We start from the raw sequence: 26,385 nt of genomic DNA, 5'->3' as shown, positions 1-26,385 counted from the left end.
CAATCTTGGTTCTTGGTTCTTGGAGAAACCAGGCTATGTGTGTGGGCTTCAACTTAGAACTGCTGTCCTCACAACCAAATTAGCCTCAAGTAGTCACCTGCTTTCTCCTCACAGCAACTCCTTGAATTTAGCTCTCTTCTGTTCAGAAAACAGTACTCTGAAACCTTTGCCCATTTGCCAGATGTTGGACCCATCCTGTGTGACAGAACCACACAGATTCTCGGTCAGTCTGTTTGCATCAAGCTTTGGTCTCATCAGCCATTTGTGACAGAGCTAACTGTACTACAATGTACACATTAAATAGATCCATCTACTCTAATGCTCTTCCTTGCATTAGCATTCTCATATCTGAAGGCATTTTATACCTATATGAGCCCTCTGCAGCTCCATCCATCTTAGTGAGCTGTGGGAAAGGAAGCTGAAAGATTCTGACAACCTTAATAAAGAAATTATTTCTGGTTAACAGTCACATTAGTACAGTGAGGACACATTCTTAGCATCAAATAGAGCCTAGGTTGTAATTCCCACTTTGTCGCTGCATGGGACCACGTGAAAGCTATTTAACTTCCTCACCTACTTTTCTACCCAACAGGAACTATGAGAATTCAAAGATAATGTATATGAAAGTGGTTTTAAAATCAAAGAGCAATGTCTGATGTTATGCAACTAGTTAGTGCATGGTGAAACCACAAATGTAACTTTGGCTTGGAAATGTAAATTCTTTTTTTTTCTTTTTTTGAGATGGAGTCTCGCTCTGTCGCCCAGGCTGGGGTGCAGTAGCGCGGTCTCGGCCTCCTGGGTTCACGCCATTCTCCTGCCTCAGCCTCTCGAGTAGCTGGGACTACAGGCGCCCGCCACTACGCCTGGCTAATTTTTTGTATTTTTTAGTAGAGATGGGGTTTCACTGTGTTAGCCAGGATGGTCTTGATCCGCCCACCTCGGCCTCCCAAAGTGCTGGGATTACAGGCATAAGCCACCACGCCTGGCCGGAAATGCAAATTCTTAGCATCCCCAGCGTACAATAATTATGTTATTGAATAAATTAATGAATGCTAAAAAATCTTTAACTTTTCCATCTGTTTCAAAATAGAGAGACAGGGGCAGTTTGAAGCTTTTATCTCCCTCTTCACTTCCAAGGCTTTCTCCGTGTATCCCAAGAAAGTGTTTTAAAAAAAAGTCCCGGTTATATGAGGTCAGATGTAAATACGTTATTTCTAGCCTCCACTGACTAAAAACTATGGTATGGTATGCTTTTATTAGAGAATCTTAACAAGAGTTTATTTGGTCATGGAATTGCAACAACCAATGCAACTTCAAATTTATTTACCAGTCACACAAAATAGTAACACCATGGTATAAACACATTTCAACAGGTCTGTCTCTGTGGCAGATTACTATCAACAATTGTTTCACTCTACATTTCCCCAATCATCGTCTCCTTTGCCTTCTCTATATACAGGATGGAAAGCAAAATTCTCACCTTCCCAAGGGAATGTGCAGCTAAGTGTAGTCCTTTCATACAGTTCTGACTAATAACATGTAGATGAAAATCTCTGGAGAGGGTTTCCCAGGACAGAAGTATGATGAAGATTATTTTTGGCTAGGGCACAAAGTCTAAGTCTCTTTTTTCTATTTAGACAATGCACTTTTCACAATACAGTACATGTCTGAAGTTGCTTGGAGAACAAATCTATGTGACAATTAAGAACTGTCTCTACACTGACACCTAAGATATCTGTTCCTAGACACCACGGAAAACCATGTCCTAACAAGATAGCATTGTCTCCCCTTTAGGTATATGATAGAAGTAATCAGATTAGGACGAAGCTGTCCTCTCTTAGAAGTGCAAATTATACAGCTATGGGTTTGACGCATCACAGCTGGACAACCTAGGTCCTAAAATGTTATAGCAGTGTCAAAAAGTAGCTGGTAAAACAATAGTCTCTTCAACAAATGGTGCTAGGACAACTGGATACCAATATGCAAAAAATGAAGTTGGACCCTATACCTCATACCACGTACAAAAATTATATCCACAACCTAATTATAAGAGCTAAAACCATAATAGTCTTACAAGAAAACAAAGGAGGAAATCTTCATGGCCTTAGATTTGGCAATGGACTCTTAGATATAACACCAAAAGCAAGAGCAATAAAAAAAGAAAAAAAAAAAGGACAATAAAAGAGGCAATAAATTAGACCAAACCAAAATTTCAAGCTTTGGTGTGTCAAAGAACATTATCAAAACAACTCAACAACAGAGACAAAAAATGTGATTAAAAAATGAGCAAAGGCAGCTCCTGGGGAGGCTGAGGCAGAAGGATCACTTTAGACCAGGAGATGAGGCCAGGCTGGGCAACACAGCAAGACTCCACTTTAAAACACAACAAAAACAATGGGCAAAGGACTTAGACATTTCTCTAAAGAAGGTATCGGACCAGGTGCGGTGGCTCACGCCTGTAATCCCAGCACTTTGGGAGGCTGAGGTGGGCGAATTACAAGGTCAGGAGATTGAGACCAACCTGGCTAACACAGTGAAACCCCGTCTCTACTAAAACCACCAAAAAAAAAAAAAAATTAGCCGGGCATGGTGGCAGGTGCTTATAGTCCCAGCTACTTGGGAGGCTGAGGCAGGAGAATGGTGTGAACCCAGGAGATGGAACTTGCAGTGAGCCGAGATCACACCACTGCACTCCAGCCTGCGCGACAGAGCGAGACACCATCTCAAAACAAACAAACAAACAAACAAACAAACAAACAAAAAAACGATATCTAAGTGGCTAATAACGTATGAAAAGATGCTCAGCATCACTGGTCATTAGGAAAATGCAAATAAAAGCCACAATGAGGTATCAACAACTTCACATCCAGTAGTGTGGCTATAATTAAAAAAAAAAAAGGAAATTAACAAATGTCATTGAGGACGTGGAGAAATTGGAAGACTTGTGCATTGCTGGTGGAAATGTAAAATGGTTCCGCTGTGGAAAACTTTGGTAGTTCCTCAAAAAGTTAAATGTAGAATTATCATATGACCCAGTACTTCTACTCTTATGTATCTAAAAGAATTGGAAACTGGTATTCATATACATGTACACACACGTTCATAGCAGCATTTACAACAAAAAGTGAAAATAGGCCGGGTGCGGTGGCTCATGCCTGTAATCCTAGCACTTCAGGAGGCTGAGGGAGGCAGATCACCGGAGGTCAGGAGTTCCAGACCAGCCTGGCTAACATGGCGAAACCCCATCTCTACTAAAAATACAAAAATTAGCCGGGCGTCGTGGCACGCATCTGTAATCCCAGCTATTCAGGAGGCTGAGGCAGGGGAATCACTTGAATCCAGGAGGCAGAGGTTGCAGTGAGCTGAGATGATGCCACTGCACCCCAGCCTGGGTGAGAGAGAGACTCCGTCTCAAAAAAAAAAAAGTAAAAATAGCACAAGTATTCACCAAAAGATGAATAAACAAATTGTGATATATACAATGGCGTATTATTCAGTCATAAAAAGAAATGAAGTATTGATATATGCTACAATAAAAATGAACTGCAAAAACATTAAAGAAGCCAGACACACAAAAAACTGCAAAAACATTAAAAAAAAAAAAAAAAAAAAGGCAGTTGCGCCTGCCCAACACTGTCAATGTATTATTAGGTTGGTGCAAAAGCAATTGCAGTTTTTGTCATTACTTTTAATGGCAAAATGCCACTGACCTGTTCACTTTAAACTGGTTAATTTTATGTGAATCTCACCCAATTTTTTTTAAAGAAGTAGCCACCTCCTGAGACCAAAATATAATCAGTATGTCACTGACTTGGTGTAAAGGTACTGGAAAACCTTTTTTTTTTTTTTTTTTTTTAAAGAGATGGGGTCTCGCTATGTTGACCAGGCAGACCTTGAACTCCAGACCTCAAGCAATCCTCCCATGTCAGCCTCCCAAAGTGCTGAGATTACAAGTGTAAGCCCCCATGCCCAGCCAACTGGAAAGCCTTTATTAGGATATTAAATGGTATAAAGCTAAGAACAAAACCAAACCTCCATTCTTGAGTAGCTTTTGAGGGGGAATATCCATCCAGTTTTTTTGTTTCTTCTTCATCTCTGCTTGGCTTTGAACATTTCTCCTGTCATTCAATAACTACTGCTCAAGATGAGCAGAGGAGTAGATAAAAATGCAAATCAGTTATAATCTTGCTAACTGTAAACACCTCTGGCATAATGAAATCAATTATTGAAATATAGATGTGGTATTTAAAAATCAAGAAATAGGATTATGGGATTAATAGAGGTCTTAGTTTCATCTATCCATGCAATATCATTATAGTTTAGCAAAGATAAAAAGACTGCCACTCGACTACAGACGTCTTTCTCAGAATTCCTCCGTCAATTTTAAGCAATCTAATCAACGTCTTGAGTGCTTGGTAGTCAGATTTCACTGTACACTTTTACCCATGTCTGAGTTCCCCAGGACTGCTGTAACAAACAACAGAAATTTGTTCTCTCACATTTCTGGAGTCTGAAATCAAGGTGTTAGCAAGGCCATGCTCCCTCTGCAGGATCTATGGAAGAATCCTTTGCCTCTTCCAACTTCTGGTGATCCCAGGTAGTCCTTGCCCTCTGGCAGCATAACTGCAACTTTCACTGCCATCTTCACATGGCCTCTTTTCATTTGTGTATGTCTTCTCCTCTTCTTATAAGGACAGTAGGCATTGGATTTAGGGCCCACCCTAAATACAGGATAAATTCGCCTCAAGATCCTTAAATAATTATATCTGCAAAGACCCTATTTTCAAAGACAGTAGTCCGCCCTTAACCATGGTATCACTTTTTTTTTTTTTTTTTTGAGATGGAGTTTCGTTCTTGTTGCCCAGGCTGGAGTGCAATGGCGTGATCTTGGCTCACTGCAACCTCTGCCTCCCAGGTTCAAGCTATTCTCCTGCCTCAGCTTCCCAAGTAGCTGTGATCAGTTATGCGCCACCACACACAGCTAATTTTGTATTTTTAGTAGAGACAGGGTTTCACTATGTTGGCCAGGCTGGTCTCAAACTCCTGACCTCAGGTGATCCACACGCCTTGGCCTCCCAAAGTACTGGGATTACAGGCGTGAGCCACTGCGCCCGGCCCATGATTTCACTTTCTGTGTTTTCAGTAACCCAGATTAAACCACGGTCCAAAAATATTAAATGCAAAATTATAGATAACAATTCATACATTTTAAGTAACTTTTATTAGAGTATACTGTTACAACTCTTTCATCTTATTAGTTCTGCTGTTGAGTGCCAAATTCATCAACTTTATCATAGGGATATGTATGCATAGGAAAACAAACAGTATATATAAGGTTCAGTACTATCTGTGGTTTCAGGCATCCACTGGGGATCTTGCAAATGTATCCACCACAGATAAGGGTGGCGGTGGGGGGTGGCTACTGTAAAGTCACATTGTGACATTCCAGGTGTACATGAAATTTGAGACACTATTCACTATATCACACAAGCAACATAATGCCTCTTTTGACACAGTAAGATTTAAAAAAAAAGACTCTCAAATTTTAATTCAGCTTGATAAAATTAGAATTCTTCTGAGGAAGTTTCTTTTTGAGACAGGAACTCACTGTGTCAGGCCGGAGTGCAGTGGCGTGATCACACCTCACTGCAGCCTCAAGCAATACTCCCACCTGAGCCTACTGACTAGCTGGGACTACAGGTGCACCACCACATCTGGCTAAGTTTTAAAATTTTTGTAGAGATAGGGTCTTGCCATGTTGCCAGGTTGGTCTCAAACTCCTAGCCTCAAGCAATCCTCCTATCTCAGGCTCCCAAAGTGCTGGGATTATAGGCATGAGCCACTGTATCTGGCCTCTGGGGAAAACTTTTAGAAATATGCTTTTGATTTTTGAAAGAAAATTAAACCAAACAAAAATCAAATCCCTAAAACTGAGTATTCCCATTTATTTATTGGCTAAAACTGATGATGAAAGAAGAAAAAGTACCTTCTGATAGAAATAAAGCATTATAGATCAGTGCTATTTATAATTTATTACTTATTAAAGTAACTTCAGCTTTCTTATAACAATTCAATAAGCCCTCTCCTAGAACTCAGGAGCTTTTAAATTTATGTTTTTACTAAGAAAACCTTTTTTTAAAAAATCCCTAAGCTATGTTTTTAAAACATTTAAAATTGTTAAATTTTGAAAGTGAAATTATAACCATCTTCAAAACATACAGTAAAATGTATTACGTAGTCAAGTATCAATTATTTCAAATAGCATGACAATTTAACTACAAATAATTTCAAATCCTAACAAATATAATTACCTAATGTTTAAGTAATGTTATAAATACATTACCAAATGAGAAGACAGTATTGGTTGACTACATTTTACAAACTATAAGAACATATCCCACACTTCATATATTTTAACACCCTGGGGTATTTTTCTACATTAATAAAATTCATTCTATTATAAATTTTCAGGAATTCTTTCTGATGTACCAAGATTCCATATGAAAAGGCAGAAGCTATTTTTTTATTTCTGATATGAAACAGTAAGTATGAACCCAATGTAGAAATCTGAAGTTAGACAGTTCCTTTGGCAGAAAACAATTATAAACAGGTCTTAATATAAATAGAATCCATAAGCTCATAAAAAGGAAAGTACACAACCCTGTGTTTCTTAACACTGAAAGAATCATCGGTACACAGATTTAAAATTATTTTTATCTTTCGACAGCCTGCAACAAAAAATTTATTACATATGGCAAAAAATAATTTTTAATTTAGGAGAAAGAAAAAAACTTCTGCATGTATAAACTTTCACCGATAAGTGCCAATATGTACTATATATATATATATATATATATATGTCATGTTTTATTATTTAAAAACTACATTATTTATAATGGCTGATCCCAATTTAGTGGGTGTGCAGTAATTATACTGGCTCAAAGACATGCTGAATTAAGCTTTTATAATTGAGATCATAATTATACATGAAATACACAAACATTAAAATAAGTTTATTAAATAAGAGTTTGGGAGAAAAAAATGTAAGAAATTCCACATATATGTAAATGTTGACTATTATCAAGAGCAGCTTTGGATTTTTTTAAATGTTTTTTTAAAATTATTATCTTGTAAAGAACAGAAGATTTGTTTCCAAAAAGTAAGGTGTCATTCAGAAGTATATAATTGAATTAACATAAAGGAAAATACTGAATAAAAAACAGAACATGAGATATTAAAGGTTAAAACTTTGTTCAGTTATTTGTATCTGAAGTTAAGACAATGATATAAACTGAGCTTTCAAATACTGCTAATTTTTCCACTTAAATGTAGATCAAGTACCATATAGCCTATTTTGTTCTAGAATAAAGTTTCTTTGAAAAAGGAATACATTTATAATCAAATTTCTGTAGATAAATGGCAAAATTTTCAGAGAACTAGCTTGAAATGGATTTAGTAGTAAGAATGACTGCTTTCTTTAAAAAAAACAAATATAGAAATCTTGCTTCCATGTAACTTTTTAAAAACTAATGTCCATTGTTTTTCCCAGTCTGGATATGTTTCCATACATGTATGTATTTGCAATTTCTGTTTTCCAATATGTAAAAAGTTGGTAGACAATGAAGTAGTGTGCAAATTTTTAGGAGAGAAAACAATCCCTATTGGTTTACTACCAAACTCTCACAGTTATATAGAATCTATTAGCACTATAAACTAACTCAAAATGCAGGCTTCAAAAAAACTGCTTCAGTACCTCCCTATTAATCTGTCACCTTCTATGAAGTCATCACCTGCTATTATTCCACAGGCTGAGAATTACTTCTGAAAGAAATGGCCAATTTTTTCAACAGCTTGGTATGTTGACAGCTTAGCAACGGTACTTGAATCACCTCTTTAAAAAAACAACACATCACTAAAAACACACTTATCATCCATGCTTGGTGTATCTCACAACAAATTATTAGGAATGTCTCATGGCTCAAATTCACACGCAATCCCATAAAAAGGATATGCAGCATCTCTGCACACCACATTGCAGGAAGAAAAACAAATGGACCATATCTTCATTAGAGAATAGCCAAAGTCACTTGAAAAGGTTATTAGTGACAATTCTAAATACCAGAGATACATGTAGGAAAGAAAATGTTTTTCCTCAGGGAATGGAAATGTTTTGTGGGACATTCCTTCACAGTTGGCATGACTGTTTGGGGGACTGACTAAATGCTTTATCACACATCTGCATTTACAAGGTCTTCACTGTTAATCACAGAAAACATTTTTGTTCCTTCTAGATTGCTCTTGCTTCTGTAGGCAATTATATGCTAATTATTACTCAACATAACAGTGAGAGCAAAAGTGACAATACTGCAAACACAACTGCAATTTAAGGAGCCAAAAAGAAATATGCTGGCAAGCTAAATGCTTACACACACAAAAGTTAGGCTTTTAAAATAACAGTGTGTGAGAAACTCTGAAAACAATATTTCAAGTTCTTCAGTGCTCTTATGACATTTTAGGGGGAAACAGTGGTTTCTTTAAAATAATATTTTGATCCTCCTATCTCATACTGTTTATAAGTATGAGATACTTATGACAAACTCACTCTGTCGATCATGCTACTGCACTCCAGCCTGGGTGACAGAGTGAGTTTGTCATAAGTATCTCATACTGTTTATCATAAGGCTACTTAATGAGTATCCAGATTTATGTAGAGAAATCTGAAAGTAAGACAAAACTAACTGAAAGCATCTTTAAGCTGCCTCTGATCAAAAGATTGACTTCAAACAAACTGGTCTGAAAAAAAAAACCCTTTTATGGCCTTGTAGAATGAGAGAGGTTTTTGTGCTTTATTTATTCATGGTCCTTTTGAGTTGAGAGGAAAAAAAGTTTTAATATTTTCAGGTTGGTATCACAAGGACTGAATAATACACTTATGAAGGCTTTCAAGAAAATGCTTGCTTTGTTTCTAAAGGAGAGGCTGCTGATGGTAATTTGTGTGCTGCTGTGCAACTGGATGAGCTGGAACTGTCACCGGAAAGCCTGCCAGTTGAGGCAAATTGGAAGTAGTGTTCTGATAAGATGACATATCCACAGACATCCCCATTTGCTGTGTGTAAGCAGTTGTACCAGTAGCTGACTGTAGGTTAGAGTTCTGGTTCATATAAGTAGGATTGGAAACAGTGTCTTGTCCAGTGCTACAAACAAAATTTTAAAAAGAAAACCATATTTACTTTGCAATATCTAAGGTTACAGTTAGAGATCAATCATCATAACAAAAATGCCTTTTCCATCTTCTTTTTAAGCTTATGTAGCTCTGCTGTTCTGATTACAATCGTTCCAGCCACTGAATACTGTTTATCAAATTTTCTTCTTCTTTTTCATTTTTGAGATGGGATCTTGCTCTGTTGCCCAGGCTGGGGTGCAGATCATAGCTCACTGCATTCTCAAACTCCTGGGCTCAAGCAATCCTCCTGCCTTAAGCCTGCTGAGTAGCTGGGACTATTTTAAAAAATTTAAATTAGTCCCAACTAATTAAAAAAAAATTTTTTTTTTTTTGTGGAGACTGGGTCTTGTTATGTTGCCCAGGATGGTCTCAAACTCCTGGGCTCAAGTGATCCTCTAGCCTTGGCCTCTCAAAGCATTGGGATTACAGGCATGAGCCACCATGCCGAGCTTGTTAATGTCATTTTTATATTTGGTAAAAAGAGAGAGGTACTTGAAAACAAACAAAATGTAAGATTCTAAGGCCAATTTAACTTCCCTTCTCTAAAATCTCTAACTAAAAACATTCAGAAACCATCTGAGGAGATGCAAACTGTTCCTGACAGAAGTACCCTTGGCCACATTTGCAATGAGAATGGAGCCCTGGCTCAAGATGCCACTTTCAGCTCATATTCTCCCTTCCCCATCTCCCAATCCAGCACAAAGAAGTCCATCTCTTCTCTGTAAACATCCTTCAAGCCTTCCTTCAGTAAGGACTTTCTACTTTTAAAAGGGAAACAGTGTAGTCTGCATAGGGCCCAAAATCGACCCTCAGGATAGTTTGAAACTATAGTTTCTTTATTGACACTTCACAAACTAAGCTGAAAAATCACACCAAATTGCAAGACTTGTTTGTTCCTACAACTACTATGGCATATGTTTCTCTTAAAATATATACAATTTTGGCTGGACGTGGTGTTTCCCACCTGTAATCCTAGCACTTTGGGAGGCCGAGGAGGGTGGATCACGAGGTCAGGAGATCGAGACCATCCTGGCTAACACAGTGACACTCCGTCTCTACTACAAATACAAAAACAAAATTAGCTGGGTGTGGTGACACGCGCCTGTAGTCCCAGCTACTCAGGAGGCTGAGGCGAGAGAATGGCGTGAACCCGGGAGGCGGAGCTTGCAGTGAGCCAAGATCATGCTACTGCACTCCAGCCTGGGCGACACAGCGAGACTCCGTCTCAAAAAATATATATATATATATATATATACACACACACACACACCATGCCCAGCGGTTTTAGGGCTGAGCTCGGAGGCTCATGGCCCTAATCCCAGCATTTTGGGAGGCCAAGGTGAGAGGATTGCTTGAGGTCAGCCTGGTTTGAGACCAGCCCAGGAAACATGGCAATACCCATCTCTACAAAAAATTAATAACATTAGCTGGGCGTAGTACGCGCCTGTGGTCTCAGCTACTCAGGAGGCAGAAGTTGGAAGATCCCTTAAGCCTGGGAGTTGGAGGCTGCAGTGAACTATGATCACACCACTGTACTCCAGCCTGGGTGATAAAACCCCATCTATAAAAAAAGTTTCAATAAAAAAAATTATGTAATTTTAAATTCCACCAAATATACTGCTTGCAATAAAAGAGAATTAGTTTCAAAACTACACCAGTTTTTTCTCCATAATTCCTAGTGTTACCAAACATAGCAAAATTTTATATTTTATTCTAACTGAACACTAATATGGACAGATTTATTTAATATTCATATAATATCTAAAATTCATACTCATGGAGTTTGAGGGTGAGAAGAGACCTTATAATCATCTACATATGATTATATTGAATGAACATTTTGTATGGTTAAGCAAAATGAATAGAAAGATAGATTTAAATACAACTCTTAGAGTAAAAGTGTTTTTATTTAAAAAAGTGCTGGGTGCGGTGGTGCATGCCTATAATCCTAGCACTTTGAGCAGCCACAGCAGGCGGATCCCTTGAGCTCAGGAGTTTGAGACCAGCCTGGGCAACATGGCGAAACCCCACCTCGACAAAAAAATACAAAAATTAGCAGAGGTGGTGCTCGCCTGTAGTCCCAGCTACTGGAGAGGCTGATGAGGGTGGATAGCTTGAGACTGGGAGGTCAAGACTGTAGTGAGCTGAGATCATGCCACTGCACTCTATCCTGGGTGACTGAGTGAGACCTTGTCTTAAAAAAAAAAAAACTTGGCCAGGCGTGGTGGCTCACACCTATAATCCCAGTACTTTGGGAGGCCAAGGTGGGTGGAACATCACGAGGTCAGGAGTTCGAGACCAGCTCACCAACATGCTGAAACCCCGTCTCTACTAAAAATACAAAAAAATTAGCTGGGCGTGGTGGCGCGTGCCTGTAATCCCAGCTACTCAGGGGGCTGAGGCAGGAGAATCGCTTGAACCTGGAAGATGGAGGTTGCAGTAAGCAGAGATCTAGCCACTGCACTCTAGCCTGGGTGACAGAGGGAGACTCTGTCTCAAAAAAACAAAACAAAAAAACCTGAACTACAAATTCCACAGTTCAAATACCCTTCTTAAGGGTCAAAGTAACAACAGTTTTCTAATTTTTAGGAGTGCATGCAGATAAATAAGTCTGGGACTACTTCACAGGCTGATTATAGCACAGTACTAAGCACATCATGGGCTTAGTCTCATAAAGGACAATTAGCTTTATTTTGTCCCAGGGATGCAGACTGTAAGCTTAAGTAAGGGCAATAATCTCAGTATGGGTAGCAAAGCTAAGGTAACACCATTTCACTTCACAGAATTATGAATAAACAGTTCTGTAACTTCATCTTAATAAGGGTCTATATATTCTCATTCTGAAAATCTAGGAAAATTAACACATATAATTATAAAATTAACACAGCTCCCAAAAACTTACCTTAAATATGAAGTTTGAGCAGGCTGTGTTGTCACTGAGGAATTCACATTTGGAGGCAGAGATCTCAGTGGACCAATTTGATCGGGTCCTAGGCTATAGCTTTGGGCAACAGTTACTTGGTGAATGCTCTGACCCATATAGTTTCCACCATGTGGTTGAACTGGGTATGTCTATTAATCAGAAAGAAAAAGTTGATTCACTAATCTCCCAAACATGTGCCTAATAATATATTTAAAATGTTAAAAGACTTAAAGAAACTATTTCTTTGGGAAGCAATCTGATTCTACCAATCTATCCATCTTTGAACTAAAAGTGGAGAGCTGTCAAATCACAGTGCCAAATCTATGGAAATTTGATTTGTTTGGCTGTTCTTTTATTTTTACAGAGAGCTGGGAGAAAGACAGGTAGTGTACTTTTAAGTAGTGGATTACAATCTATCCAGGTTGCCTATTACTCAGTAAACATGTCTTGCTGTAGAGCCACAGAAAACTACACACTCCCTTGAAGGGAAGCCCACCATCACTTAAAGTCACTATAAGAATGATAACCTTCTTTACCCTCATCCCAGGATGACTCATCCAACTCCTTCCTAAGAATGAAACTTGAGAGAAAAAGCTGAAAAAGAAATGGTATAAGGGTGCCAGGGCTTCCCTGGCATTGTCTACTTTATTTCCTACCTTTAAGACAAACAGGACAAAAGTACAGAAGAGTTATGGGCAAAAGATATGTATCCTCAAGAAACAGCAAAAATGGTTTAGGTCTCTTTGGACATTTATATGTGCCCTACTTATTTTCAGGACAACAGCTCCTTAAGGACAGGGTCTACCACCTGTCTACTAAATATAGCATCAAAACAATGCACACATTTAATATCATATCATACCATAATGATCATCAATCCAGTTTTAAATTAAGCTATTTTTAAAGCAAAGACCATCTGAAAATTTAGAATGCTAGAAATGCCAAATAAGCTATATTAAGTACAATCACATTACCTCCTTAGTAGACGTGTAGCAATCTACAGACAACAGGCTGAGACTGTGAGAATCAGCTTCTTCTGCAGTTTAGGGTTCCTGAGTAGCCTACACGATACAACTAATGTGTTACCCCAACTGCTTCTAGTAGAGATATATTTTTGTCAAATTAGAATAGAAACTTTTGAATATTTCAAATGCTCTTGAGTGAACAGTGTAGATACAGATTATGTGAGGAATCAAACAGAAAGAAAGTTAACTTTTTAGAGACATGAGTTGTGCTTTGCAAAACGCAGTTTGTAAGTAGAATGCAACTAAACACCAAAACCTGACACAGAATGGCAAACAACCCTTTACAGACACACAAAAAAGCAAACAAAGTTTTATCATACAATGATGCAGACACTGCTGTTTTGTTCCACTTTCACAGCAGCAGCGAACAACTCTGAAAACAGAAGCAAACTGAATAAATCCCAAATGTCTTTTGCAGCCAGAAAAATCTTTCCTACCCTCCTAATTTTCAAAAAGATCAAGGCATGACATATTTGATAAATGTATCTTGTCTGACGTGACAGTTACCATAGTGACTATTCTTTTTTTACTTAACAATTATGTTGTGTCAAGTCATCTAAATTATGCACCCACATTCTACCCTTTCTCCTTGGTGTCTCCTTCACATGCACCTTTACATACTAGTTTTCATAAATCAACATGAATTTTGCTCATCGAAGCTCATTCTGAATTCAATTGGCTAATTGGCTGAAATTTCAAAAAACGCTTCCAAATGAGGATATTGACAAATATAAGTATTCACTTCATATGCCAAGCACACAAAAAAGGTGAAAAGCACTGGAAAAAGATGGCTTATGGATGTTCATGGATGGCTTACGGAGTCTGTATCTCCTAGACGTGTATCATATCTTTGCTATGCACAGATTTTTAACAATGTAAGTCATGCAGCTAAGTAAAGGAAGTATAAAGCATACTCTAGAAGTTCATTGTGCCTGTTAATAATCATGTTAAGTCAAATAAATCTTTATGGAAATTTGTAAAGAAATGTTAAATCTTGTTGAGCAGCAGGAAAGCGTTAGTACCTCACCTGGGGAACTTCTGATATGTCAGGTACTGTCCTAAATAGATTTATACTCCACATTTACAAAAAGGATTTATATTTACATAAAAGATTTATGCTTTATACTTACAAAAGCATATGAAGAACCAGAACTACCCTCACATATATAATGGTCTTTTCATCCATGTTAAAACTGAACTAAAATGTATTTGTGAAATATCAGTATCTGTCTAATTTGCTCTGGTGAATGTTGTTTAGCCAATATTTACTGAAACAATCAAAGATAAATTTTATAATTTTATTCACAGACAAAAGAAATCTTAATATTATGCTATAAAACATTTACTTTTAAAACTTGTTTATAATTTAGAAAATGTTCTCAAAAAACATGCTCACCTGCATTGGAACCCCAGATGATGCAGGTGGGTAATGTGCTGGAGGGTGGAGCTTTGAATAGACTGAGTACACTGGTGCTTCATTCACCAATTTGTTATATAGTTCCAGAGCTTCCAGGACTTTTACATTCAATTCGGACAATTCTGAATGCTTCCTGATGTAGAAGAAAAGTATTATAATACTCTTCTAGTTTTTAGCATGTATTTAGTAATATAAATTATTTTTTTAATTTAGCACAATTTCTATTCATATATTAAAAGGCTCTTTTATATTTAATGAAAGAATATTCACAAAGGGAAACTGAGAGGAAGAACTGCTTAATCCTTGTAATAGCTAGGCTGATATTGAGGCAGGAGAATGAATAGGGTCTGGAGGCAGAGAATCTAAGGCTGTTTTTCAAGCTGACTTCTTATAACTAAATTGAAAGGAAAACCAACCCTAACTTTCCATACCTAAGTAACAAAAGGACCAGAGGCTACTTCCTTTGCAAACCCCCCCCGTTTTCTGTGCAGCAGATGGGAAATTGGGTGTCTGAAAAAAAGCAGCCTGATTACAGGTCCAGTCTTCGTTTGCAACTTTGTAACTTCAGCCTCTGAATGATTGCTGTCCGCAACCAATCAGACTGACCGTGGGCGGAGTCTTCATTTGCACAGAAATGTAACTTTGTAACTTCACCCTAGCCTCTGACTGGTTGCTTTTTGCAACCAATCAGATGTTTGCACAACAGTGTTACCTTTGTAACTTCATTTCAGCCTCTGGTTGGCTGCTTTCTGCAATCAATCAGACTGATTGTAAGCTTCCACTTCATTTACATGAGGTGAGCACGAAAAGGCCAATGGGAAACTTCTAGGGGGTACTTGGACCCAAGAAGATTCTGTATCCTGGCCCTTGAGCTGCTGCTCAGGCCCACTCCCACACTGTGGGGTGTACTTCCGTTTTCAATAAAACCCTGCTTAGTTCTTTTGTTGCTTCGATCTTTCTTTGCTTTGCTGGGCATTTTGTCCAATTCTTTGTTCAAAATGCTAAGAACATAGACAACTTGCAGTCACAATCCTCTACCAGTGACAATATGACTTTGTAATATTAGGGAAAAGTCCTTCCATACCTCATAAAATGCAATCAATTCATAATTTTGGTGCTGAGAGAATTTACTTTCACACATTCCAGGCTTTTGTTGAGAATTCAATTATTAAAAAGAAAATTCTCAATTTGGGTAAGAATCTGGGCCTTAATTATAAATCTCAATAAAAGAAAGTACCCAGGCAAGGCCCAGAACCTCTATGAAGTACAATATGATGGAAATTTAAAAACACTTGTTAAAAAAAAAAACACACACACATTTTCATTTGTTTACATCCATGAAAGTATCAACTGAAAAGAAAAAAACCTACTTAAATAATTATCTTTGAAAATCCAAGTAAAAACAATGTGTAAGTAAGACTCCTCTCTACAGCTCGTTTGTTGGTTGGTTTATTTTGAGAAAGTAAGTAAACCAATGCTTTATTATGTAATAACAACAAACCCAAATAAAAGCATCTTCAAATTTGCCCAAGAAGCTTCACAGCAAACTCTTCCTACTTGATAGTTCCCCTGAGAGTAATAAAGAACTCTCTTTGCACTGTCAAATTTATAAAAGTTAAGCAACCACTTTTCATCTGGCCTGAAACATCCACAAGCCTTTTTATTGAATGTGGTTCTTTCTACATAAACACAGACAGGCAACAAGCAGACGCACACAGACAGACACAGGACTACCAAGTAAACAGCCTGGACTGAGTCCTATCAAGATTTGTTACTTTTCTTCTACTAGAGTCTGTTGTGTCTGAACCACAACAACGCAGTTTGTTCTCTCTCTAGTAGGAATGACTGCATTAAGCAGGTCAAACTCTATTATCAAAAATATCAGGCCGGGCGCAGTGGCTTATGCCTGTAATCCCAGCACTTTGGGAGGCTGAGGCGGGTGGATCATGAGGTCAGGAGATTGAGACCATCCTGGCTAACACGGTGAAACCCCATCTCTACTAAAAACACAAAAAATTAGCTGGGTGTGTTGGCGGGCACCTGTAGTCCCAGCTACTCGGGAGGCTGAGGCAAGAGAATGGCGTGAACCCGGGAGGCGGAGCTTGCAGTGAGCTGAGATCGTGCCACTGCACTCCAGCCTGGGCAACAGAGGGAGACTCTGTCTCAAAAAAAAAAAAAAAAAAAAAAAAAAAATCATTTACAAGTCACCCAGAAAGCTACAGAAATTAGTGCCATGCTAACAAATGCGTAACTAAAATGTAACTGTAGGAATTTGATCCACAAAACCCAGTATGCTGATGAAACACCAGGAAAATGCAGTAGAAAGACATGATCATTGTGTTTGAAATCCCCTTAAAGATTTGAGACACAATCCCAGAGTAATAAGGCAAAAGCGCAACTTGATCAGGTGGTAGAAAATTACCTTTGGAGGACAGGAGGAAATAACATTAGAATAGTCTGGAACATAGTTAAGTCCAGACTATGAATCTCTCTTCAACAAATCTACCTAAACTTTTTTGTACTCAATTTACATATTTACTCAATATAATTTCTTAGGGTGATAAAATGCTACAAAATTTCATTCTGTACAATGACAAAAATGAAATGTACAATTTAACTTTCTAATAGTAGAGTTGTTTTTCTTAGTAGGAATAACAAACATGATGATCCATTCAAGGGAAAAAAATGATATTTTATTCATCTTTGAATACTTGACAAGGGTAAATAATAGTCAATAAGAATTTGTTGAAGAACAGGAAACATTTCCCAGAACAGGAGCTGCATCTGCAGCTGTGGCCATAGAACAAGAAAAAATGCCAGTTGGCCTATTCAAAAACTGAAACTGGTAAGAAAACTGGTTAATGGTTGAGTTCTCACTCAAAAAATTAACTAATATCAGAATGGTCACTTTGATTTTTTTTTCTTTTGAGAGAGGATCTCACTGTGTCACCCAGACTGGAGTGCAGTGGTGCAATCGTGGCTCATTGCAGCCTCCTTGATCTCCCAGGCTCAAGTGATCTTCCCACCTCAGCTTCTTGAGGAGCTGGGACTACAGGCGCACACCACCAAGCCCAGCTAATTCTTAAAAAAATTTTTTGTAGAGATGGGGTCTCACTGTATTACCCAAGTTGGTCTCAAATTCCTGGGCTCAGATGATTCTCCCACTTCAGACCCCTGAAATGCTGGGATTATAGGTGTGAGCCCCCACACCGGCCTCACTCTGACTTCTAATTCTTCTAGATCTTTTCCTTTAACAAAATTCTTTTTATGAACCAAAAATAAGATTAAATCGTCATAGCTTCTGCCTTTTTTCATTATATAATATCTGCTCATATCAAGGTATAATTATCAAGGACAATGATTTTCATTGTAGAATGTGTGGACATACACTCAGCCCTCCATGTTCATGGGTTCTGCATCCGTGCACTCAACCAACTTCAAATTGAAAATACAAAAAATTAAAAAAAAAATTGTGTCTGAACTAAACATACAGCTACATCTATGATAATACTTTTTAAACTTTTCCAGTTTGATTATTCACTAACCATTAACATGTTGCATTGAAACAAAGTAGATGTGTAAGGAGATATTTAATGCTTTCTCTAAAATATGGCAAAACTACTGTCAATTGCCACATAGATTTTTCATTTCTTTAGAAAACACAACAAATTTATTTTTAAAATGTCCCCTGGAACAAAGACGACAATCTCTGGTGACTAGGAAAAGTCCTGCTGCTACCGCACTTCTCTGGCAGAGGCAGAAAAGAAGTAGTTTCTATTCTCCTTCTTATTTTGGCCCTATCTAATCTTTTCTTCTTGTGCTGTTTATATATTAATTCAATAAATACCACTAGAAAGGGATGATGATGGAATACTAAGCCCTATCCCTTGTTTTCCTTTCACTACAGGTTCTCCCTCTGACTTCAGATAGAGAGCTGAGAAATAAGGGGGCAGAACCAAGTCAAAAGCTCAAAACCCTGAAAGTCTACCCCCTTCAGTGTTGCTCCTATTTTATTTTTATTTTTATTTTTGAGACCGTGTCTTGCTCTTTCGCCCAGGCTGGAGTGCAGTGGCCAGATCTCGGCTCACTGCAAGCTCCGCCTCCCGGTTCACGCCATTCTCCTGCCTCAGCCTCCCGAGTAGCTGGGACTACAGGCCACCGCCACCACGCCTGGCTAATTTTTTGTATTTTTAGTAGGGACGGGGTTTCACCATGTTAGCCAGGATGGTCTCAATCTCCTGACCTCATGATCCACCCGCCTCGGCCTCCCAAAGTGCTGGGATTACAGGCTTGAGCCACTGCACCCGGCTGCTCCTATTTTTAAAGGACAACAACGGCCAGGCACAGTGGCTCATGCCTATAATCCCAGCACTTTGGGAAGCTGAGGCAGGAAGATCACTTGAGGCCAAGAGTTTGAGACCAGCCCGGGCAGCACAGTAAGACCCTGTCTTTTAAAAAAAAAAGCTGGGCATGAGGCCACGTGCAGTGGCTCACACCTGTAATCCCAGCACTTTGGGAGGCTAAGGTGAGCGGATCACGAGGTCAGGAGTTCGAGACCAGCCTGGCTAATATGGTGAAAGCCCATCTCTACTAAAAATACAAAAATTAGCCGAGCATGGTGGCGGGCACCCGTAATCCTAGCTACTTGGGAGGATGAGGCAGAGAATGGCTTGAACCCAGGAGGTGGAGGTTGCAGTGAGCCGAGATCGCACCACTGCACTCCAGCCTGGGTGACAGGGCAAGACTCCATCTCAAAAAAAAAAAAAAAAAAGAAAAATAAGAAAAACAAAACTATGTAGGATAAAATTAAAAGAGCAATAGAAACAAATACAAGGACAAGAAATGAAAAGAGAAGGTGTGATTCAGCTTCAAACACTAGAGAAATTTCATTTAAAATTTTTGTAAGTACCACTTCTCATAAGAATTCAATTCTTGGCCAGGCATGGTGGTTTATGCCTGTAATTCCAGCACTTTGGGAGGCCAAGTTGGGCAGATCACAAGGTCAGGAGTTCGAGACCAGCCTGGCCAACATGATGAAACCCTGTCTCTACCGAAAATACAAAAATTAGCCGGGTGTGGTGGTGCACGCTTGTAATCCTAGCTACTCAGGAGGCTGAGGCGGGAGAAGTGCTTGAACCCGGGAGGCAGAGGATGCAGTGAGCTGAGGTCACACCACTGCACTCCAACCTGGGCATCAGAGCAAAAGCCCATCTCCAAAAAAAACCCCAGAAAACTGTTACCTAAATAAAAAACACCAGGCTCCCCAGCCATCTTGGCAGCTGCTCTTAGTTGGGGACCCTCCTGGACTTAAGGCAGGATGGTCTCAAAGAGGAAAAAGTCAGTGGAGTTGATCAACTCTAGGCTCCAACTTATGAAAAGTGGAAAGTATGTGCTGGGGTAAAAGTAGACTCTGAAGATGATCAGAAAAGGCAAAGCAAAATTGGTCATCCTCACTAAAACTGTCCAGCTTTGAGGAAATATGAAATAGAGTGCTATACAATGTTGGCCAAAACTGCTGTCCATCACTACAGCGGCAATGATGGGCACAGCATGCAGAAAATACTAGAGAGGATGCACACTGGCTATCACTGATCCAGGCAGTTCTAATATCACTAGAAGCATGCTAGAACAGACTGGTGAAAAGTAACCCATGCAAAATTTTTATTTAATAAAACTTGTCAGAGCGTGTTTTTTAGAAAAACAAAAACAAAATAAAAAGCACCACCTTGCTATAAATTTGTAAGAGCTTGGGAAACTGAAAAACAATTTTCACGAATTGTACAGTTCCACAAAAACTTTCCCTACTTTACTGTTTGCCAAAAAACAAGTGAACCCCCCAAAACTATACTTTTTATTCCTTGCACGAAAAATCTCACCTATCAATTTCCTCAAGTTTTTCATCTATCATTGGACCCATCTGTTGGCAGGTATCTGTAAATACAAAAATACTTACAAATATAGAAACTTAATCCAGTTTAAGCCAATTTGAACAATTTTTAACAATATAGCACCAATATACAACACTATGCATAATACACAGAGATTAAGCTTATGCTAGAGAAAGACTACTATTCAGCACTACTACTACATATTACTATCATGGGACTAAAAGCAAGGTCAACTTTAAAATAAAAACCTCATTATGTTTTCTTGAAAATATTAACTAAGTTGACAGACTGTGAAATCTGGAGTTATCCCAAAGTCTTAAAGACATCTAGAAAACTATGATTAGTTAACTAAAACAAACTTAAGCCACAGTATATAAACTGTGTAACCTTTGCCCATCAGATATGAAGATTTTTCATTTACTTAACACATTTCAAGATTAAACATACTGTGTATTTCCCAATGTGAACACTGATACAATAAAGAGCACAATGCTGTATTCTATATTCATAACCAGATGTTTCTTCTATAAAAAGATTTAAGAAGAATTATTTATTTACCAGAGATTCTTATCCCAAAGGATTTTTTTTAAAACATAAAAAACACGTTTTAATTGTTCTCACATTTCTTAGAGACTAAAAGACACATCAACATGCATCAATTGACTATGTTATGAAGTTAACAATTATCATGTATAATTTTGTCCTTTAAATTCATAATACAAGAACATTAAACAGGAATAAGCATTTTAAACATTTTGACTCAATTTGATGTGCTGTTATTTTTAATTCTGTCCTTTTTTGGACTGCAAAAATCTTCAGCCAATTTTACTAGTGGGCTTAAAGAAATACAAATACTTCCTTTATGAAAAGGATTTGCAGGTTTACGACAATGCCTTCCAAGTAACACTTTTACTATTTTACTGTACTAGTCTGTTCCCCACCAGAGATTTCTAACCTCTAGAGGCAAATACAAGGCAGAAGAAACTGAAGACATCATGAATAGCTAAAATATTAAATAATATTAAAATAATATATAATATTCACTAAGTACCTTCTAAATCCAAAAGGTCTTGGGAGTCTGGTTTTGAATCTGTTGGATCTATATTCTGAAGTACCTGCAGGGCTCTATCCATCTTATCCTAAAAAAGTAACAGGACACTTTTTAAAAACTCAAGAGTTTTAACTTCAGTAAATGTGAAATTACTCTTTCCAAGCATTCTCAAAGATAGTCCATTTAAATGTCTTGATAGTTTATTAAACAAAAGAGGGACCCTACCTCATCTATATAAACAGGCTCAGGCTCTGATTTCTTAATTTCCTCCACATCATCATCAATTACATTCAATTTGTCCACAGCTGCTATAGAAACAAAGTAAATTTTAAGTTCCTCAGCATTTACTTCAGTAATTTTAGTCATTAATTTATAAGTGGCCTATGATTGTCCATAAGAAAAAAAAATAGAAGTCCTTCAAATATTCACCACATTTTATAATCAATATTACATACGTTTATTACATACATTTGGTCATTTATTTCATAAACATTTATTTAGTACTCATTATGTGCCAGGCATTGTTCTAGGCATTTATACATACACCGGTGAATAAAACAGACAAGAATCCCTAACCTCTTGGAACTTAAAATTTTAGTGGAACAAGTGTACAACATAAACAGCAGCTGACATTTTAGGCATTTTCCTGAAAACTGAGTGGTACCACTGGGGTGAATAAATATATGACAGCAGATTATTATCTAGCAGATTATTAACTAGCTAATTTCATAGTTACATCTACGAGTCCCTTCTACACTCTTCCCTTTACTAAAAAAATGATTTCCTATATAAACAAAAAATAAAACTTATTTTAAGCTAACTTCGATAATAGTTAAAACAACACTAAACACAAAAGCTTTTCATGAAGAGAAGGTTGAAAAAAAAACTTACAAATACATAAACCCAGAAAACTATTTAAATGTTCCCTGGAGTATTGCTAGAATGTACCATATTTTAATAAAGTAAATTTTCGTAAAAATAAAACTACAATAAAAACCTATGTAGCCAAACAATTTTAAATCCCAACTGTTAGTCATTTATTTCAAATATTTGGCTAACTTTCAAAGAACAGAAGTCAGCATAACACAACGATAAATTGAAAACCCACAATATTTTTTCCTCTTAATACTCTCCAGCCTATGTCAAGGAGAAATTGCTATATAGAATCCCCTGAGCATGATCTATAAAGTTATTTTTTAAAGGTATCTCCAATATTCCTATCTACTTAGAGAGTCAGATAAGAGGAATAAAATTATAAATAATGGCGAAGTACTCTATATTCAAATCAGTGAGTATCAACCTCTCACGACTTCATTTTTCTGAGTGTATCACTCTACACACAAAGACGATGTTACACATGATGCATAATGCTTTCATTTGAAGTTCTTTCTCCTGAACTGGTAAGGATTAGCACTGATATATCCCTCAGTGAGTCAGTGTTAAGGTCAGACTGACTGACTTTAGAATCCTGGCTCAATCACTTACCAGACACATAATCCCTCAGCCTCAGTGTCCTTATCTGTAAGACAGGGCAACAAAAGTAGCTATCTCACAGAACTGTGAGATTGAAATGCAATAGTACAGATGACTTAGCACAATGCCTGACAAATAATGAATGCTCAAAAACCAGTAACTATTTCTGATTACCATCATTAGTATTATCACGAGCTGTTCCTTTACACTCAGATCCCCCCACCTCTCTACCTGAATAACAAATGGAATGCTTTCTCAGCATGGTTGACAATGGCTAAAGTGGCTAAAATAGAACTGTCTGTGGCTGCAGACTGACTAAAGTTCAGCAGATCTGAAACAGGAAGCTTAGTGGCTTGATTACATTACTTTGTTACTGTTTCAAGCTCCCTAGGAACAAATCAAGGTGAGGAAAGGTCTAAAATTTAGCAGTACTCCGAACCCCAGTAATCATATTCGGCACTTGCCAACCACAACCTTCCCACACCACACCCGCTTTGCCTCTGTGGTTCACTGATGAATCAAAACACTCTTTGTACAGAACAGATATGAACTGCCTCTTACACTACATAATTAGGTTGATTTAAATACCTGCATGGTCACATAAGATTTTATGCCTGATATTTAACTATGTATGCTAACTCTCAGAGGATGTAAAATAAGAGGAAATAATTCTTGGGATTGACACAGGATAAACTAACCCCTTAATCTGGTTACAAAGTAGGTTAGATTGTCGTGCCTATAAAGAAATGATTTAAAACAAAAGTTAAATGCCAATCTACTTTACATCCAAAACTGAATCATAAAATTTAACTGAAAAAAACTTAAATAGATCTAATGTTCTCTAAGATTTAACTTACCTGCCTCAGTCTCTATGTTTAAATTAGTTGTTACAAAATTGGATGGGAAAAGTCCTATTCCTCTGTGATTTTCTCCTTTCCACCAATTGGCATCACTAAAAATACAGTGCAAAAAATATCATTTGTTCCCCCACATTTTAATACAACAGCAAAGAGGAATTAAAAATTAAATTTAGCCTCCTTTGAATATATCTGTTTACATGCAGCTGTAATTAAGTCATTTTTCTTAAATTTAATAAATGATATTAAAAAGTACAAGTAAAACAAATATCCACATCCCTATATCTAAACTTAGAACCAGGCCAGGCGCAGTGGCTCACGCCTATAATCTCAACACTTTGGGAAGCCAAGGTGGACAGATCACCTGAGGTCAGGAGTTTGAGACCAGCCTAGCCAACATGGTGAAACCTCGTCTCTACTAAAAATACAAAAATTAGCTGGGCATGGTGGCGCACACCTGTAGTCCTGGCTACTTGGGAGGCTAAGGCAGAAGAATCGCTTAAACCCGGGAGGAGGAAGTTGCAGTGAGCCAAGATGGCGCCACTGCACTCCAGCCTGGGTGACACAGCAAGACTCGGCTCAAAAAAAAAAAAAAAATTAGAACCAATTAGCAATTAATCATTTTTTATTCTGGACTTTAAAAAAGTAAGGCCGGATGCGGTAGGTCATGCCTGTAATCCTAGCACTTTGGGAGGCCGAGGCGGGTAGATCACCTGAGGTCAGAGTTCGAGACTAGCCTGGCCAACATGGCAAAACCCTGTGTCTACTAAAAATACAAAAATTAGCCGGGTGTGGTGGCAGGTGCCTGTAATCCCAGCAACTTGGGAGGCTGAGGCAGGAGAATCGCTTGAACCCAGAAGGCAGAGGTTGCAGTAAGCTGAGATCACGTCACTGCACTCCAGCCTGAGGGATAGAGTGAGACTCTGTCTCAAAAAAAAATAATAAAATAAAAAAATTAAAAAGCAAACAGGAAACAAAAGTGCCCTTTAGTAATGACCCCAAATCCCAGCGCCACATCTATCTTAACACACTGCCACAATAAAGTTGGTAGCCTTCTTGTCAGTCTGTTTTTTGTTCTTTTACACGTATCTATAGCCAAGTCCATACAGAAACAGACAGACATAGATGCTAATCCATACAGATCTTTTTAATTTTATATATTAATACTTTCAATTTTTGCTTATTCCTTTTAAATTAAAATTCCATCACACGAATAGGCCATTATTTATCCATTCCTGTATAGATGGACATTTAGGCTGATTCTAGTCTTTCACCATTATAAAGATAAGGTAATGATCATCCTAGACTTGAGGACACACATGCAACAATTTCTCTGTGCTTATTCACAGATGTGAACTTGCTGGGATTTAAGAATATAAACATTTCTTTTCTTTTTTTTTTTTTTTTTTTTTTTGAGATGGGGTCTTGCTGTGTCACCCAAGCTGGAGTGCAGTGGCGCGATCTTGGCTCACTGCAACCTCTCCCTCCCAGATTCAAGAAATTCTCCTGTCATAGTCTCCCAAGTAGCTGGGACTACAGGTATGCACCACCACACCTGACTTATTTTTGTATTTTTAGTAGAGATGGGGTTTTGTCATGTTGGCCAGGCTGGTCTCAAACTTTATCTTAAGTGATCTGCCTGCCTCAGCCTCCCAAAGTGATGGGATTACAGGTGTGAGCCAGTGCACCCGGCCATAAGCATTTCATTTTACTAGATATTGCCAAATGTTCCCTAGAATGGCTGTGAAAATTCACCTTTCTCCTTCCCCCGGTTGCATGTAACAATGTCATCTTCCGTTATATGTGATAATTTTCCCAACTAACACTTGACAATCAGAAAGGAGAGAAATCGTATTTCATTGTATGCACTTGCATTTCCCAAGCATCTACTTGTGCTTGCTAGCTATTCAGATTGCCTTTTCTGTAAACTCCCTGTTCGTATTTTTGCCCACTTTTCGTATTCTACTGGATCATTTGTCTTTTTTCATGGATCTGTAGAAGTTCTTTACATATTTTGGACAGCAGCTGTTTGTCTGAATTATGCAGAGACCTTCTTCTAGGCTGTCGCTGTCTTTTTAGCATATGTTTATCGTTTAACTGTACGGTGGTTTTTTCCCCTATGCAATCAAATTTGGCAATCTTTTCTTTCATGGCTTATACTTTTACCTTTTTCTACCCTTAAACTCCTAAATCTATTCTCCTATATAATTAACTGTAGTTTTAGTTTTTTGATTTTTTTCCCTCTCCCATGTTTAGGTCTTTAATTCATTTGGAATGAAATTTTAACGTACTATGTGAAACTGATCAAAATTTTATCTACAGTATAAAAAGAGCCATTCATCACAACAAAATTTATTAAATAGTCCATCATTTTTTCTACTAATTTATAATACCCTACCTTTCAAACAGTAATCTGTTCATGAGCCTATTTCTAGATTCCATTCTGTTGCAATAGTCCATATATCTGTTTACACATCTTGTTAACGTACCTTAATATCTGCCAGGGAAAAAACCCTTTCTATGTTACT

The 26,385-nt window shown here is 37.8% G+C and overlaps 1 protein-coding gene and 1 pseudogene across 1 annotated transcript in view; one reads left to right on the top strand and one right to left on the bottom strand.

Moving 5' to 3' along the window:
- Positions 1-5,202: 5,202 nt before the first annotated feature.
- The window catches only part of STAM2 (signal transducing adaptor molecule 2), a 58,713-nt gene continuing 37,530 nt past the window's right edge, over positions 5,203-26,385 (bottom strand). The window contains exons 8-14 of the mRNA XM_030796565.1: positions 23,858-23,952; positions 21,753-21,835; positions 21,528-21,615; positions 20,465-20,519; positions 14,568-14,721; positions 12,126-12,295; positions 5,203-9,194 (exon numbers count right to left, since the gene is read on the bottom strand). Coding sequence (XP_030652425.1) covers positions 8,966-9,194; positions 12,126-12,295; positions 14,568-14,721; positions 20,465-20,519; positions 21,528-21,615; positions 21,753-21,835; positions 23,858-23,952 — 874 coding nt within the window. The 3' untranslated portion in view covers positions 5,203-8,965. The remainder of the gene's footprint in view (positions 9,195-12,125; positions 12,296-14,567; positions 14,722-20,464; positions 20,520-21,527; positions 21,616-21,752; positions 21,836-23,857; positions 23,953-26,385) is intronic.
- On the top strand, positions 19,906-20,435 carry LOC100597703 (annotated as a pseudogene).

This window comes from Nomascus leucogenys, chromosome 17, assembly GCF_006542625.1.
Source record: "Nomascus leucogenys isolate Asia chromosome 17, Asia_NLE_v1, whole genome shotgun sequence".
Classification (NCBI taxonomy): domain Eukaryota; kingdom Metazoa; phylum Chordata; class Mammalia; order Primates; family Hylobatidae; genus Nomascus; species Nomascus leucogenys.
This window is presented reverse-complemented; position numbering and strand designations above follow the sequence as displayed.